This window comes from Oryzias latipes, chromosome 21 (assembly GCF_053564925.1).
Source record: "Oryzias latipes strain Hd-rR chromosome 21, Olatipes_Hd-rR_3.1".
NCBI lineage: Eukaryota > Metazoa > Chordata > Actinopteri > Beloniformes > Adrianichthyidae > Oryzias > Oryzias latipes.
The window spans coordinates 28,046,505-28,063,134 of record NC_136257.1 but is presented as its reverse complement, the minus strand read 5'-3'; the positions used below and the strand labels follow the sequence as shown (position 1 = coordinate 28,063,134).

Genomic DNA, 16,630 nt, shown 5'->3' with positions numbered 1-16,630 from the left:
TAGTTCCCAGTGGTTACATGAACCTCTGCGGTCACTGTTGTCCAAAGTTTAATGCAGTTCTACCTCAAGGCTTGAAAAGCTCAGACATCCCTCTGTTTCTTCATTATTCCTCAAACTTTGACACATTATCTGAATCTTTTTAAATGGTTACAGTCTGTGGATTAGGACAAGTTAAAGAGGATTTTACTAAAGCAGATGACTGGTAAGAATACTATGCAACCATGAGGAAATTAAATGCCCTACTGCTGCTGATTTATTAAAAAATCAGAGATTGGAAACTTCTGACAAATCCTTAATATCTTATTATAAATTATTCAACATAAAAAGCCAGACTTAACACTTTTATGACCGTCTTTGGGAGAATTTCACAAATTTATCTGTTACAAATATTTCAGTGTAGATATGTTCAGCATTGTATGTGTTTGACAAACAAAAAAGTATCTAGAAAATGGATCATTTGTGGTTCATCCGCCTAACGTTGTGTCCTCAGAGCGACGTTTGCTCACTATTAGCCGCTGCCCTTCTGGGGGCACAGAGTTCATGACCTTGCTGACTCAGCTGTGGCTTCAAGCCAGATCTCTGTGTCTACTACCCCCCCGCCGAGCTTCATGATCTGACAACACAAATGCAGCAATCTACTCTCCAGCTGTACCTCTCAGGACAGCTACACAGAAGCACACGTTTGGTCATCTGAACTTAAATTTATAAGAAAACAACTGTTGGAAATATTTCATCTTTTGTCTGAAACATCAAATTTTGGGATGTTTTCTCATTTCTAAGCTTTAGATTTAGATTTGTACTTGTTATCAGGAGTCACTATTTGGAATTTGGACATAAAATCATCTCAAACTACTTTTGTTGCTTTATATAACATACAGTGGTGGACAAAATTGTTGGTACCCCTGAGTTAAAGAAAGAAAGTCCACAATACTCACTGAAATGACTTGAAACATTCAAAAGTAAGATTAAAATAAAATGTATTGAAAATTAAATAATCAAAATCAGCCATTACTTTTGAGATGTTGATTAACAGAATTATTCAAAAAAATCAAACTAATGAAATAGGGCTGGACAAAAATGATGGTACCCATAACTAAATATTTTGTTGCACAACCTTTTGATGCAATCACTGCAATTAAACGGTTTCTGTATTTGTCAATGAGCCTTCTGCACCTGTCCACAGGTATTTTGCCCCACTCCTCATGAGCAAACTTCTCCAGTTGTCTCAGGAATGACGGGTGTCTTCTCCAAATGACACATTTCAGCTCCTTCCACAGATGTTCAATGGGATTCAGATCTGGGCTCAAACAATGTTGTCCTCCTTGGTCGTCTCCCATGAAATCCACTCTGGCTCAAACAACGACGAATGGTGCGATCTGACACTGATGTACCTTGATCTAGGAATTCACCTTTAATGTCTTTGGAGGTTGTTCTGGGCTCTTTGGATGCAGTTCCAACTATCTGTCTCCTCAATTTGTCATCAATTTTCCTCTTCCAGCCATGTCCAGGGAGGTTGGCTACTGTCCCGTGGGTCTTAAACTTCTGAATAATATGAGCCACTGTCATCACAGGAACTTCAAGCTGCTAAGAGATGGTTTTATAGCTTTTACCTTTACCATGTTTGTCTATAATTTTGTTTCTAATGTCCTGGGACAATTCTCTCCTTCACATTCTGTTGTCCGTGTTCAGTGTGGTACACAGCTTTTCACCAAACAGCAACGTGACTATTTGTCTCCCTTTAAATAGTCAGACTGACTGATTATGGGTTTGAAAACAGCTGTGATGTCAATTAAAGGACATACCTGAGTTCATCATGACCTCCTGGACAATTAGTTCTCAGTCTTTTATGGAGGTACCATCATTTTTGTCCAGCCCTATTTCATTAGTTTGTTTTTTAAAATAATTCTGTTAATCAACAACTCAAAAGTAATGGATGATTTTGATTATTTAATTTTCAATAAATTTTTATTTATTGTTACTTTTGAACGTTTCAAGTCATTTAAGTGAGCATTGTGGACTTTCTTTCTTTAACTGAGGGGTACCAACAATTTTGTCCACCACTGTATTCTATAGTGTGGACATAAAATGAGGTTCTCGCTGATCTAAATGACACATTTTATGGTTTTATGAAGTTTTCAGATAACGAACGCAAACCTGATGTTTGTTGAGCTCAGCAACCCTCAGATTCCACTCCTCCTCAGTCATCTCTGCCCCGACATCTGCTGACTCACCCGCAGCCACGTGTTTGTCTGCAGAGATAAGGAAACGGTCAAGGGGTGCGAAATGAGTCGGTCTGTTCTTTCGCAGCACGAAGCAGCAAAATTAAAAAGGCTGGTCACCAGTGCAGATCATAGCAGTGCAGACCCAGTTGCCACATGCGCAGACGCAGCGGTTGCACTCCACCTGGGTCTCCGCTCCGTCCTCGAATGTTTCATCCTCCAGGGCACATTCTGCAGAGAGACAAAGAAATCCACCAGCAGATAACAGCTGAGTGACAACAGGAAGGCAAGTAACCAAAGAAAAAGACCAAGAATGCTGGAATGTTTTACTGACTCAATTAGAAAATCCAATGCATTAAACTACCGGTACTTTTAGCTCCGCCATGAATGTCAGCAAAATCTACGAAGAATGACTAATGCAGTGAATGAGATGATTTTTTACCTCTTAACTCCTAATATCTTATATAGGTTTTCTGTAAAACCAAACTTAAAGATACACCACTCACAAGAAGTTAGGAATATTGTGAAACACTCAGTAAAACTCAGTATTTTACTTGACAGATTTTCGGGATATCGTATTGAGGTTATGGACAAACCTCATTTAGTGTTTTCCACATAACTGTGTTCAGTGTGTCTGACTTACCACAACATTCTAAAAGAAAACCCTTTTCAGTGTGGCATCAATGTCATCATTCTGTGGGTATAAAAAGCTGATTGTTCCAGTAAGTCATTCCAAGTTCATCCTTCCAACAGACATGAACACATGACGGTGCTTAACGGATGAACAGCTCCACCCGGCCATAGCGCAACTCCAGGTTGGTGGTAGGCCGTCAGATGTTGCAGTGAACTTGTCTCATATTTTATCAGCAGACTTGCATCAAGACACAGACATGACCAGAACCTAAGAACCTCTGCACTCAGATGTGGTTTAGCTAATGCCACACAGCTGCAGGTCCGTTTACCACATGTGAGGGTTACTGGGGTTTCCAGACAAACTATTCACAACCAACTTCAACGCTTTGACTCGAATGCCAGATGACCGTTGCAGGTGAACGTTTGCAGTGGATACAAGACCATGTGACTTGGACGATGCACCCATGGTCTACCGTCAACCGTCCGTAACCAAAACGGTCACGGATGGGTGTCGGGTCATTTTGCGCAGAAATGATGGTCGTCGACGTTGCTAGAGAAGGTCAAGCAATACGCCAAGGTCAAGACAGTTCCCAGGGTTGGCTTTGGTGGAGGAGGAGCAACATTTTGGGCAGGCATCACCAGTCAACACACCAGTCAATGCACGTCCTTACCTCAAAGACCTCATAGAACCAGCATCATCCCCCAACTCCACCAGCATACCGCCAAGTTTCTGTTCATGGATGAAAATGCTCCACCACATGGTGCCAGCATTGCCACAGCTGGACTTCAGAAAGTGGGAGTGTGTCCTATGGTGTGACCAGCAATGACCTCTGACCTGAACCCCATAGAGCCCGTCTGGTACCAGCGGAAGCAGAGACTGGATGATTGTACCCCCCGCCCTAAAGTGGCCTGGCAGAACTGCATGTAGCTCTTGTGGAAGAATGGAACATCCCAGAACAACATCATGAGGCTAATGAGGAGCAGGAGACGCCGCTGTGAAGCTGTCATTGCAACAAATGGTGGAAATATCCGCTATTGACACGGTCAATCGTTGTTATTTGGGGCTTTATTTAATATTTTCTAAATTTTGGGGGTAAAACATATCAAACAAATGACAATTGTGTTTCTTCTCACTCATTCTTAGTAATATCAAAGGGAACTTTAACTTATTTCATTAGAAAGCACTCATGTCAATAACAACATCCCCAACTTATTGTGAGTTGTGTAAATGTTGTTGAAAAACTGAAAAAAATAAAGAAATAAGACCGAGTCTTTAAATGAGGAGTTGGATTAGAGGAGACTGAAGCTCCCAGGGTACATACAAAGATTTCCAGTGAAGCGAGTTTGCGTATCACAGCTGAATTTGAAAGAGGAGAGTGTTGGCTCGTCAGCGTGTATCCGTGAATGTGGAGTGGACTCGGAGCTCAGCGCCTCATGCTGGCGTCCTGACAGAGGAATGCCTCCACATCCTGTGAACTTTCCTCCACTTACATCTGCAGCGGCTCAGCAAGCTCCAACGTAGTTGGTATTCTAAGAGCTGTACGCTGCTTTAAAACCATCCCTTTCATAGTTTGTTGGGATTCTGGAAGAATGTGCTGCAACTTTTTTTTTTATACTTTGTCTTGGGACTCACTCTTCTCTGGGGGGTTGAAGTCGGGCTTCAAACAGTTGAGGAACTCGTCAAAGCTGAGCTTCCAGTCTGCGTTCTCATCTGACAGCTCAATGAGGGCATCAACACACAGGCTCCTGGGAAGCACACATGCACACAGTGAAAATGGAGCATTCTAGAAACCAGAGGCAGAAAATTATAATTAGATGAGAGTTTTTTCCACCAAGTGTTTTTCTGGTTTCTGCAGCAGACTGAGTAATGTTTTCTGAGGTCTTGACAGGTTTGAATTCAGTCCACTGTTTGCACGTCAGCAATTAAAACGAAGGCATAAAATTCTAACAGTAACTGTATCCACGAGGGCACAGACCTGAGCAGCTTGTTGCTCTCCTGGTCTGCATAAGACTGCAGCTTCACCACAGAATCGTTGTGCTGGATGAACTTGAGCAGCTCAGAGGAGTCCAGCTGAGAGTCGCCGTTGTCATAAATCTGCAGCAAAGGCAAACTTTAACCATACAAAATTAACTTTTTGAGTTTTTAAGAGTATTATAATGTTCACTCCTCACAATAAACAACCCCAAAGTGGTATGTTGATCCATTCACGTGTCTCTGAGCATTTGTCTAAAACCCTGCGCTCTAAGCACCAGCCAAGAGCGCACAAAAACGAGCGGGTTCTCACGATTTGACGTCACAAAGTGAGGAACCGCCCCTTCCAGGAAGAGTCTGCGCTGCCAGGTCTGCCCCCCAGGCTAACACACACACTTTCTCAGAGGAGCTAAATACATTTTATTTTATATGGCAAAATATGCACATTTATTTAGCAAAAGTTTGATTTTCGTAGGCGAAACACAAAGGCTGGCTGTAGGTTAATGCCATTAAATGGGCGGCACCCACAAGGAGAGAAAGGCGGAGCCTCAGAGATCAAGTCGCTTTTTCCCAGGTAGGAAAGTGAGCTACAAAAATAACCAGGATTTTATTTTTTAAAAATCATTCTTTAGTTTTCCAAAAGTAAATTCATTATATATGGATATCGTTTTCTCTGAAAGGCTAAAGAAAAGCATCATACAGGCCCTTTTAAGGCGTGATTAAAGCCGATTTCATGTTCAGGAATTAGAAAGTACCTTTTTTTTCCTTTTTGCAAATTTTTTTATTTATGTAGAATTAAATACATACCCTAACAAACAGTAAGTTTAAAAAATAAATGTTACAATACTCAAATATTTGAAAATATTTATTTGTTATATCAGGAACACAAAAATTGTGTATTTTTTCACATTACTCCTTTTAATTAATTTTTAATTAATTCTTTACATTTTCCCCTGTTTTCTATAGTTCTTCATGTCTGTATTCTGTTTTTATTGTATATTATTGCATAACTTTTCTCTACTCTAAGAACTGGTTTACCTCATAAAACTAAATATTTCATTTTACACCCTGTTAACTTGAACACTCCAAATATGCACTAGACACTAATGTAAATAGATTTTTTTCTCCTCACTCTATTTCTGACCTCTGACCTACCCTGGAATAAATAAAGTTTTCTGATTTTGATTCCGATAGCTAAAAAATGTGTTCGGTTGACCAACAAATAAACTTTCCTGAAGGTGTGGGGAGTTAAGCTGCACCTTTACTGGACTTGAAAACCAAAAAACAGATGAAGCCTCCTGACGCCTTAGACTCAACACCTCTGCCCATTACATTCCGCTTGAAGCGAGCAGCATAGAAAACAACGCGGAGCAACAACAAAGTTCTCGTCCCACCTTGAAGTACTTCAGCAGGATCTCGGAGAAGTTGGAGCCTTTAACAAACCAGCCGTCTGGGACGATCTCCGTCTGCAGCCACTGGATCAGGCGGTGCCTCAGCTCGTTGCGGTCAGCAGCGTAACAAACCACTGGAGCGAGAGCAGTGCAGGGAATTATTTAGAATACAAGAAATAAGATTGTCTTCAGACATTTCCACTGATCTGACGCTTGTTTCTTGGGAAGGACACATTTTCTGCCTCATGTCCCGCGGCAGTCCTGGATGGCAGGGAGCAGAGTGTTTTTGCAAATCTCACGTCGGAGTTTGCCAAACACACCAAAATGTGCACACATCAAGTACCAGATGAAAACTAAATTTGGCCAAAAATGACCCCCCCCCCCAAAAAAAACAAAACAAAAACAAAATAAAACTGATGACATCACAGCAGGCAAAACCGTTGAAAAAAAAAGAGACCAAAATCTCTTATGGGGCTCAAAAAAATGTTTCCAAACCAAAACGGACGTGTCGGGGATGTCCAAAGAAAGTTTTGAAATTATTATGGGATGGCCCCAGGACCTACGGCTTGGCGGCCCTTTAGGAGAACTGCAGCTCCACGAAATTTTTTACGAAATTTCACACACACTACCAAGTTAAGTCTACAACCACAACTGAAGTTTTGTTGACCTTTGACCTCAGGAAGAGGCAGCCATCTAGAATTTTCATAAACAAAATAAAAAAATCACCTTTAGTACTTGGTAAAAATTCAAACTCTTCCTAGGAATTTTGATCTATCGCCTCCTAACGTCTTGAGCATCATTGGGAAGCTACTTGGGAAAAATTGTTGGTTTTAACGTTTGTACGACGTTATCGTGGCAAGCTTGCAAAAGTGAGGCTGGCTCATGTTGAACACAACAATAGCATGTGATATGAACATTTCAGGAATGTGGGTGTGGTTCACAAAAAACACCGTTGCCAAGGAAATCTAAAAGTTTACTTTTGCAGATTCTTCTAAAAATGACATAGACCTGTTCGTCACCCCGAGCCGACCAAAAAATAAAATGGTTGCTAAGGAGATAAAACCTAAAGAAAAGCCGCCATTTTGAAAAGAGGGTTTTTTCATTATTATGACTACGGCAGGGGTAGAGGGGCGTTTAGCAGTCACTCAGCCAGGAAGGGCGTTCAGGAGGGGGCCGCAAAGGTGGCCGTGGGCAGCGCCTGCAGGCCAATCAACGCCACTCGCAGCTTTCATTTACATTTCTAAGTAACTGCAAAATCATGTGGATGAGCTGTGTCCAACATGGCCTAATCTATAACCTGTGAAGATCTCTTGCTTCTAAAAGAGTTGCTCAAAAACTCACCGGGGTTGGCAGCTGCCTTCTCGGCTTTCTTTTCTAAAACAAAAAGAAACAAAGAACAATAAATGACGCATAAATCCCTCTGAATTCAGAACAACACAGGTCAACGTAGCATCTGCTGAGCAGTTGGCCAAAGGCCCATAAAGAGGGCATAAGATTTATCAGAGACAGTGCTGCATGGATCAAGGTTCATGCGAACGAGGACACGATGACACCATGGTGTGACAGGTGAAAAGTTCCTTCAAGATAAGGTGCCAATGGCAGAAGTATTAATAGAAGAGTGGAGGTCAGGCCGCAGCGCCGTGTGGTGGCCTTTGATGTCTGCCTGTGAACCCAGCCACCTCCGTTTATGAGGCCCAGGAACATGACCTTGTCAGAGATCACAGATTATACACTTCAATAAAACTCGGAGCAGGATTAGTGGCAGCCGCTCCACCTGCCACACTGGCCGACAGAAGACTTATCAACAAAGAATGCAAGCTGGCGGCTGATGCCAATGCACAGTACAACCAAGATTTATATGACATTTGTAGGGCAATTTAATACAAAACCAACACAATCAAATACAAGTTAGTATCAATTATTTTTCAAAACATGGCATTTCTTGAATTTAAAGGTTTTTTTTCATAACTAATAAAGAAAAGTTCGTTTCTCTATGGTTTCAACTGAAAAACACAATGAGCTATAAAAGTAGGATTCATGAAAAAGTATCAGTTCTGGATTATAATAGAGGTTTAATTAAAAAATAAATAAATAAATAAAAAATTTTAAGGGTCACCAAAAACACATTTATTTCCACAGGAGCCACAGAAAATAAATATGAAAGTAGGAATCATGTGAGCTCTTATTTTCTAATCATCAGGGATAGATCAGGTACTAATAACTTTTAATAGATGTTAACTGAATTATGCCAACTATGTTAAAAAAGTGAAGTAAAATATACTACTGGTGGGATTATTAAGTTCACTACTTTTCATTTCCTCTAAATCAGTAACATTTGTTTGAGAACTATTCATTTTAAATGATTCTTGTGAGTGATCTTTGTCATGATTCGGAGCAATTACAACCTTTTCCTTTTCTTCAGAGCTACAGCAATTGGGGGAGGGAGGGGTGCTGATTTTGTGTGAATGTCCTGTGCTTTTAGTTCTTTAATTTTTTTTCCCTGCTTCTGTTTTTAAACAAATTTTCATTCTTCATGTGTGTTTTGTGCTCCCACAAGAATGAAAAGCGCTTAACAAATAAATATATTTGTAGGAACATTTTCTGATGATTCAAACTAGGGATTTTCTGTGACACAGCTGACATAGTAGTTGTGTAAAGATCTCCGTCTGGTGTGCTCTACCTTTGCAGTGTCCGTCGTGAGCCACTTGGATCTTTAAGCCGGTCAGACAAGCATCCCTGTGGAGCTCACAGTGATTCCTGTAGGTCTTGCCGTTGCTGCCACACACTGACCTCTTGTGGGGTTTACAGCTCTGCAGAGAGGAGCAGAAAAGAGAACGATGTTGGGTTGAAACTCCTACCGTCCCACCTCTGCAGGACCTCCGCTCGCTCACCTCTATGCACAGACAGCTGGGCTCCCCCTTCTCGGTGACGGCGCACTCCCTGCCGGCTCCGCAGAACACGTTGGCACAAACTTTGCTTTTGCTTTGCTGCTGTTCCTAAATGACAGAACGACACAATGTAAGGGTTTGCTGGTCTTAACCACCAGATGGCGACGTTGAGGTAAAAAGAAGAAAGCCGTGAACTTGAGGTCACAAACTGACAAAAACTAAAAACAACATTAATAGACAACAGTTATATAGATGGTTCATTTTGGGAAATGACATGAAAGAAAACCAGAGAAAACTGGAATTGGGAAATAATTATGTATTTTTTCCATTTTAGGAAAAAGGAAAAAATAATTCCTACAAAATAACTGAATCAACAAATAAAAAAACCTTCTGTGAACTGAATTAAAACATTTTCATACATTATTCTAAAATCACCTTTAGATTATTTTACCTTTTGATCCAATGAATTCTATATTTTTTGAGAATATAATTTCTTAACAATCCTTTATCAGAGTCAAATCTTTATATTTCATGTTACAGTGTCAATGAGCAACAATAAATAAAATAAATATTTGGACAAAGGAGGCCATTTTATCCTGGTTGTTTTCTCATCATAACCCCAAACTCATAACCAAGGCGCTTTTACAGTAGATCGGGAGCTGATTGGGGAATGATTCTTTTTTTTAATGAAAAAAATCAGCCTTTTTTATTTTTTTAATATAAAAAATTGATTTCATGTTGTTTTTTTAACCAAACTAAATGGATTTTGAAAAAAAATGAGAAAAATAAATTCAAAATTGAATAAATTGAGTGATTTTGGCAGTAATCATCATCAGCTCCATTTGTCTTTTCGTTTGGTCCAAGTCCGTTTTTCATTTTGCAGCGTTTACATTGCTTTACCTCCTTTTCATTCATTAGCATGTGTTGTTGTACATGCATCCATTCAACACTCAAAGGGTTTAAGGGGTTTATACATGTTCCCCGTCTCCCCTGTTAAGAAATGAGGCCACCCTTCTGTAAAGCCACCAATCAGACGGCGCCAGGCGGACCTCAGAGATCGCTGTTGCTGACCCTCGCCAGCTCCCCCCCCCTTCCCTGTACATGCATTTGAGTTTGTGTGAGCGTGCAGGGAGTTTCCACATCTGTAGTCTGGGTTTTTGTGGGCCCATTCCCATCCTGCGTATAATCTTTTCTCCTCCCCGTTTCCTCCAAACTCCCCTCCAGCCCCCATTTCCTGTAAAAGTGAGGCAGAAAGTCGACACGTGACTCGGATTCCAAGTTTCCATGTGTGCGCTCATGACTCCATTGCCTGGTATGTTGGTTTGACAGAAGGTGGATTGTTATCCCTGCATTTAACCAGCTTTTTTTACAAATAGAGCAGATCGGATTGAGAGGGTGGAGGGGAAGTCACATGCAAGCATAACAAGCAGCAACTTTAACTCAGAAACGGCGAGTGGAGGTGGGGATCACAGGGATTTACCTCATTTCTATGCAAACATACATGTGCACCCCCAAAACTGACACCATGAAAAATCTTCAAAGCATCCATCTGGCCTTGGGCGAGTTGGACAATTTAGTTTGTTAGCCACAGATGGGCTTGAGGGCTGCTGAAACCTGTGGAAACCTACAGGAGAACATAAATAATGGATGGACTTCTCAGATGTAGGAGTCTGTCAGTCCAGCCATCTCTGAGCAAAGCCTCCCCGACATGCAGATCATGAACACAGAGGCCACCGAATCTTTTTCCTGGTAGATCGTTGCCATAGCGAGACGCGTCCAGGTTTCTGTTGAGGTGATTTCCCACAAGTGTCAGTCAAAAAAAGAAGAGGCTGACACACTCACACAGACTAACAAAAGACTGAGGAAAACCATGGAAATAAATGTCCGTAATATCACCCTCGATGAACGGAGGGGTGCAGTATGACGTGGTCATAAATCACGCCTGCCTCACGGTGAATATCAACTCCCCAAAACCTTTTCTTCTTTGTACGCCGTCACATTCATCCCACATTTACACCTCGTAGTTTAGATAAAAAATGTGACAAAGGAGCAATTTTAGAAGAATACCAGAAATGATCTACCTTCCTCTCCACCATCTCATCGGGATGTCACAATTCTCGGTGTCATGTTCATGTGTTCTGCTAAATTTAAGAGAGATTTCCTATTTATTGTTTTTTTAAATTACATCAGGGTTTGTCTAAGGCAAACTGTAAGGTTTTTGTTCTCTGTTACAAAAACTATTTTTCTGACAACAACAAACCAGCACTCAAGTCTAGATCAGGGACGCCATTCCTCTTGAAGGTATTTCTGTCATAGCCCATGTGGACATTTACTTCTACCAGTAGAACAATGGAGTCCCTAGCCAGAACACTTCTATTACTCTCCTAGAGACTCCAAGAAGGCGGGGAACTCTGAACTGCTGTTAAGCCAATGCTAAATGGCGTATACTTGTATACAGTCACAGTCCCATTCACCTATTCACATTAGGGCTGCACGACATGAGGAAAACTCGCAATTTGCAATATTAATTATCAATATTGCGATGACGATATAACTTAAGATACATGAACAAATAGAAAAACAAGTAAAAACATAATTTCCATTTCACTGCAACAGTTTAATTTAAATTAGAGTCAACATACCTTAAATTATACTCAAAGGCTTCGTTCACACTGCAGGCTGAAACTACCCAATTCCGATTTTTTTGCCCCTATGCAACCTGTATCTGATCTTTTCATGACAGTCTGAACGACACAGATCCGATCTTTTCAAATGCGACCCAGAATCCGATACGTATCCGATCTTTTGAAATGCGACCTCCGCCTGAACGGCCAGGCCACAGGTATCCGACCCGTACGTCATTGATACGCTACAAAAGTCATAATTCTGCATTGAAGTAGGCAGGAACGAGAACATAAACATCAACCATGGCGGACGATGCTGCTGAGACCAGTCAGTGGAAGGGAAGCGAGGTCACCGATTGTATTAATATTTGGGGTGACAGCTCTATTCAGGCCAAACTCGATCGCAACTGGAAGGTTTTTCCAGCGAAATGACCGAGCGTGGTTTTGAACCTTCCCTGCGATGACTTTTTTTCCTTCCAACCGTGGTCAGAAGCGTGGGGGAGACCTTCTCCAGGGCCGAAGGCGGATCCTTCTTCGGGGTTCACTTCCCCGTTCGGACCCTCAGATTCTCCAGAGCAGGTTAATAAAGAGTCAATAGCATTTATTCTGGGGGAAGCCTTCTTTTATTACCGTTCTCCTTCCTCCGTAACACACAACGTGAATGCGCGCCCCCACTGCCCCTCTCATCGCGCTCTCTTAAACACACGCTCCCGGCCCCAGCACACATACACATCATCAGTGGGTACAGACGATCCCGGCTCCAATGCCTTCTTAAAATGAGAAGATTGTAATTGTGCTGGCTCCTTTGTGAAAATAAATTTAATAATGCAACACTGTTGTTGACATCCATTGTTAACGTTAGCTACTTCCGCAGACAACAAGTAACGTTGTTCACCGTTGAGTACTCTTCCGCGCATGCGGGTAACTTCTGGGTAATTTCACGGTCACACAGGAGATCACAAAAGTCGCATTTAATTGGGAATGTGAACGGCCTTGCAAAAATATCGAATTTTTTCAAAAGGTCGGAATTGAGCATTAAGCCCTGCGAGCATTTACCGTAGAGGGGTCCATCTGATTGGTCTAATCAATGAAGGGATTTATTTGATTTGTTAAATACTTCAAGCTGCTATATATATTGTCGGCTCCACTGCCGAACACTGGCGCCAACCTATAACCACCATGAGTAATGTGAGGATTTTAACTCATTACAATGTCAAGAAAATGGCCTAATCTTCAATCATCTTTGTTACTTTTTCTTTATTTTCTAATCAATATATTATTAGATTTCTGAAATTGGTTTGATATATCTGTGATCTATATTTTTTTTATTGTATTATTCAATTATTTGTAATGCTTAAAACTGAAAATAGGAAAATAAATCAAATCAAATCAAGCAATCTTCTCTGGAATCCATTAAAAGAGAATAAATGAGCATCTTAGAGCAAACAAAATCGGGTTTGAAATTCTCCCCTAAATTACGGACATTTCACCAACAGCAAATTAGGATTTTTTTTTCTCTATTAAAAAGTAATTCAGAAAAGGTTTAGTAGATCTTAACAGGGGGACGTCTCCAGAGACTGCGCTTGCACAGTAATGTATCCAATAAAATCTTACATCTGTATTTTTTGCATTTTCAGTTTTAGCTCATTTCATGGGAAAAGTTGGAATTTAAAGGTTTGCTTTTTTCTGCAGCTGCAGCAGATACAACTGTGAATCATGCAAATGATGCAGATTAAATTAAAGTCGGGAGAAACTTTTGAGGAGAACCTAAATGCTAGTAAACATGCAGAAGGAAGGGATGCAGAAGGAAACAAGAGTTCTTCATTCCAAGCCTTTCCACATTCTCATTGATTTTGAGGCAAGCCTCATTTAAAGCCAAAGTGTCCTCGCTTCAGTGGCAAAGAGCTTCTCCTTTACTAATGAGAAGTAAGATGATCAACGACACCAGGAGTTCTGCTGCACACCTGAGCATTGCATCTGTCTGATTGTGCATATTTCTGTTTGCATGTGTATGGATGTTGGAGATGCCCCACCGGTCCAGCAGGCAAATCAATGACTCTCTGCTGAGGGTCTGACTTTACAGCCACCATAAATCCATTTGCACTGCACCCCCCCCCCCCCCCCCCCCCCTCATTAGCACAGGAAAAATTGATTTACGGACTATAAACACCCGGCCACAACATCAAACAGCATAATGGAGCTTACTTTTAAAAAAATTAGCACCCTGAATAATGAATGGAGTTTTTTTCCCCTCTAGTAACAGAAAAATCAATTTAATGAACTTGGTGGTGGTGGTGGTGGTGGGGGGTTCCAATAAACCATGCTAAATTTGCTGCCAGCGAATCCAACAAGCGTTTGGTCTGTTAACGTATGGAGCTTTTTCCTCCTCTCTTTATGGAGCCTGCTGAGCCCCTGATCGTCACAGGAAGCAGAATGAGCTGCATCAACATGAGAGAATTCAACAAGACAGAAGACATCTGGTTACCAATAAGTGCATATCATCAGCATTGCTGGCCACACAACTTCTTTACCTGCTAAGATGCTCAATAAGTAGACGACGTGTTTTGTAATTCAGCCTTCCAGAACTATTTATTTTACTTGTTGTAGTATAGATAACTACAACTACTATAGCCACTGTATGCATGTAATTCTAAAAATATCTTGAATTAAAAAAACAACATTTCTAATCTCTGAACGGCTTTTACATGACAAAATCTGGAAAAATGCAGACTGCCGAGCTGGACGGAACAATCCAAAAGACTCATTTGAATATGAAACACAGCTTGAGCGACGTGACGTTTTATCACCAATTATTCCCCTTTGAGAAGCTGTCACACAGCACATTCACTGCAGATTTGAACGAATGATTCTGACACAAACTAATGAAGTTTTCCAGTCAAGACAAGCACTTTGGCCTGAAGGCTTCCATCCATTTAATGATTTTAAGCCCATTACTGTACTGTACACTCATCAGAACCTCAACCTCTAGCTTTAAGGACAACAAAGCTTTCAATATCAATATACACGTACAAACACATACACACACACACGTACAAACATACACACACACACACACACATACAAACACACAAACACACATATACATACATACAAACACACACACACACACACACATATACATACATACAAACACACAGACACACATATTCATACGTACAAACACACACACGCACACACACACATATATACAAACACACAGACACACATATACATACATACAAACACACACACACACATATACATACATACAAACACACAGACACACATATTCATACATACAAACACACACACACACACACACACAAACATACAAACACACACACTCATTATAAGTAAATATACACACACACACACACTTATATATATTTAGGAGGCACGGACGGGTTGTTCTTGTAGACCACACGCCGCCAGCTTTAATAAAAAGTTGGTCTTTCTTTCTGAATTCAATTCAAACATGAAAAAAACATATTTTTAGATTTTCTTTTAAATATTTTAGCACTTGAGGACTTTTATATGAAACCTATGTGTCTTAGAAAACGCCTGTTAGCAAACTGGTGATTCTTTTCATCTGATGTCCAGATTACGAGTCACCTTTTTCATTTGTTTATTTTTTTAAACATTTTTTTCTGACACGTTTCTTTCCCATCATCTACATTAAATTCAAAAATGTAGAGTCAGTTCTTTCCAAAGTTACGCTCCCTCACTCACCGTCCATTGGGACTGCTGGTGAAACGGCAGACTGATGAAACAAAAGAGGCAATTTCACTTGTTTTTGATGGCCTGTTTCCACAGCAACAACACAGCTCAGCCCACAAATGTGCCTGCAGTTAATCACATTTGCACGCAACAATGTTTTTTTTAAAATCAGTTTACCTCCATTGTTGGCTCTGTTTCCATTAACCTTTTTCTGAAGATGAATTTCAAAGAAGAATGAATTGTGGACACTGTAAAATCAAAAGAAGAACTACAGGCACAGTTTAGAGAAGACAGTCTATATTGATTTGTGACCAAAGATGGTTTTAAATGAATAAAAGACATACTTCACAGATTAAAAAGAGTACCAAGATAAAATAAAAAGAGCTGGTCCTGAACAAACAGGCCTGAAAGACTTAATCAGCTACTTATTCAGGGGAAACAGAGTGAAATAAAAGGAGCAAACAGTGAGATAAGACTCAGAGAGGACAGCGTTGGGTGGGGTGTTGCATTCTTGAGCAATGTTTGCCTCAGCTGGTGTCCGACGCAGTTCGCCCCGAGCCAAAACCTCCCTCCCGCTATATCTGGGTCAGAGCGGTGCCTCTGCTCCCCCCTGCCTCTCCTGCTCCTCCTCCTCTTCCTCCCCGTTGATGTGTCTCCAGCTCTGAACTACCACGAGACGTGGACTGACGCCAAGAGAGAAGGAGACAGACGGGGCTTGACCTGAGCACCGAGCTTCATCCAGACCTGCTCCACCAAGCTTCTCCTTTAAGGTGGTGCAAGACATGTGGGGCCAAAAGAGAGTAACTCCCTGTGATCCACTTTTTCTCGTTTAAGGGGTTTATGGGAGTTTGGGGCTGAAGCCATCACACATGGGAGAAACATGACTAACTGGCTGTAATTTAGAGTCATCGCAGAAAAATGTGGCAGGAGAAATAAAGTCTAGGAATCTAACTTTCTTGTTTTCTAGCAGTTTTTTTCAAATGAGGGAAAAGGTATCAGAGCTTCGTACAGCTCCGGGGGGGGGGGGGGGGGGGGGGGGGGGGGGGGGGGTGTCTCAATCTTTGAGTTTCACCCAGCAAAAAAAAAAGACCTCCACCAGTTTTTTTCCCACCGCCTGGTTTTTCTCCCCCTGCTCCTTCTTCAGGCTGAGAGGAATCCACAGACGTACGGGATGATGTCACCCCTG

General features: G+C 41.2%; 1 protein-coding gene across 1 annotated transcript in view; it reads right to left on the bottom strand.

Moving 5' to 3' along the window:
• fstl1b (follistatin-like 1b) overlaps window positions 1-16,630 on the bottom strand; it is a 30,319-nt gene that overhangs the window by 2,860 nt on the left and 10,829 nt on the right. The window contains exons 4-11 of the mRNA XM_004081969.5: window positions 9,107-9,211; window positions 8,896-9,025; window positions 7,557-7,589; window positions 6,219-6,349; window positions 4,829-4,947; window positions 4,486-4,598; window positions 2,340-2,450; window positions 2,155-2,249 (exon numbers count right to left, since the gene is read on the bottom strand). Coding sequence (XP_004082017.1) covers window positions 2,155-2,249; window positions 2,340-2,450; window positions 4,486-4,598; window positions 4,829-4,947; window positions 6,219-6,349; window positions 7,557-7,589; window positions 8,896-9,025; window positions 9,107-9,211 — 837 coding nt within the window. The remainder of the gene's footprint in view (window positions 1-2,154; window positions 2,250-2,339; window positions 2,451-4,485; window positions 4,599-4,828; window positions 4,948-6,218; window positions 6,350-7,556; window positions 7,590-8,895; window positions 9,026-9,106; window positions 9,212-16,630) is intronic.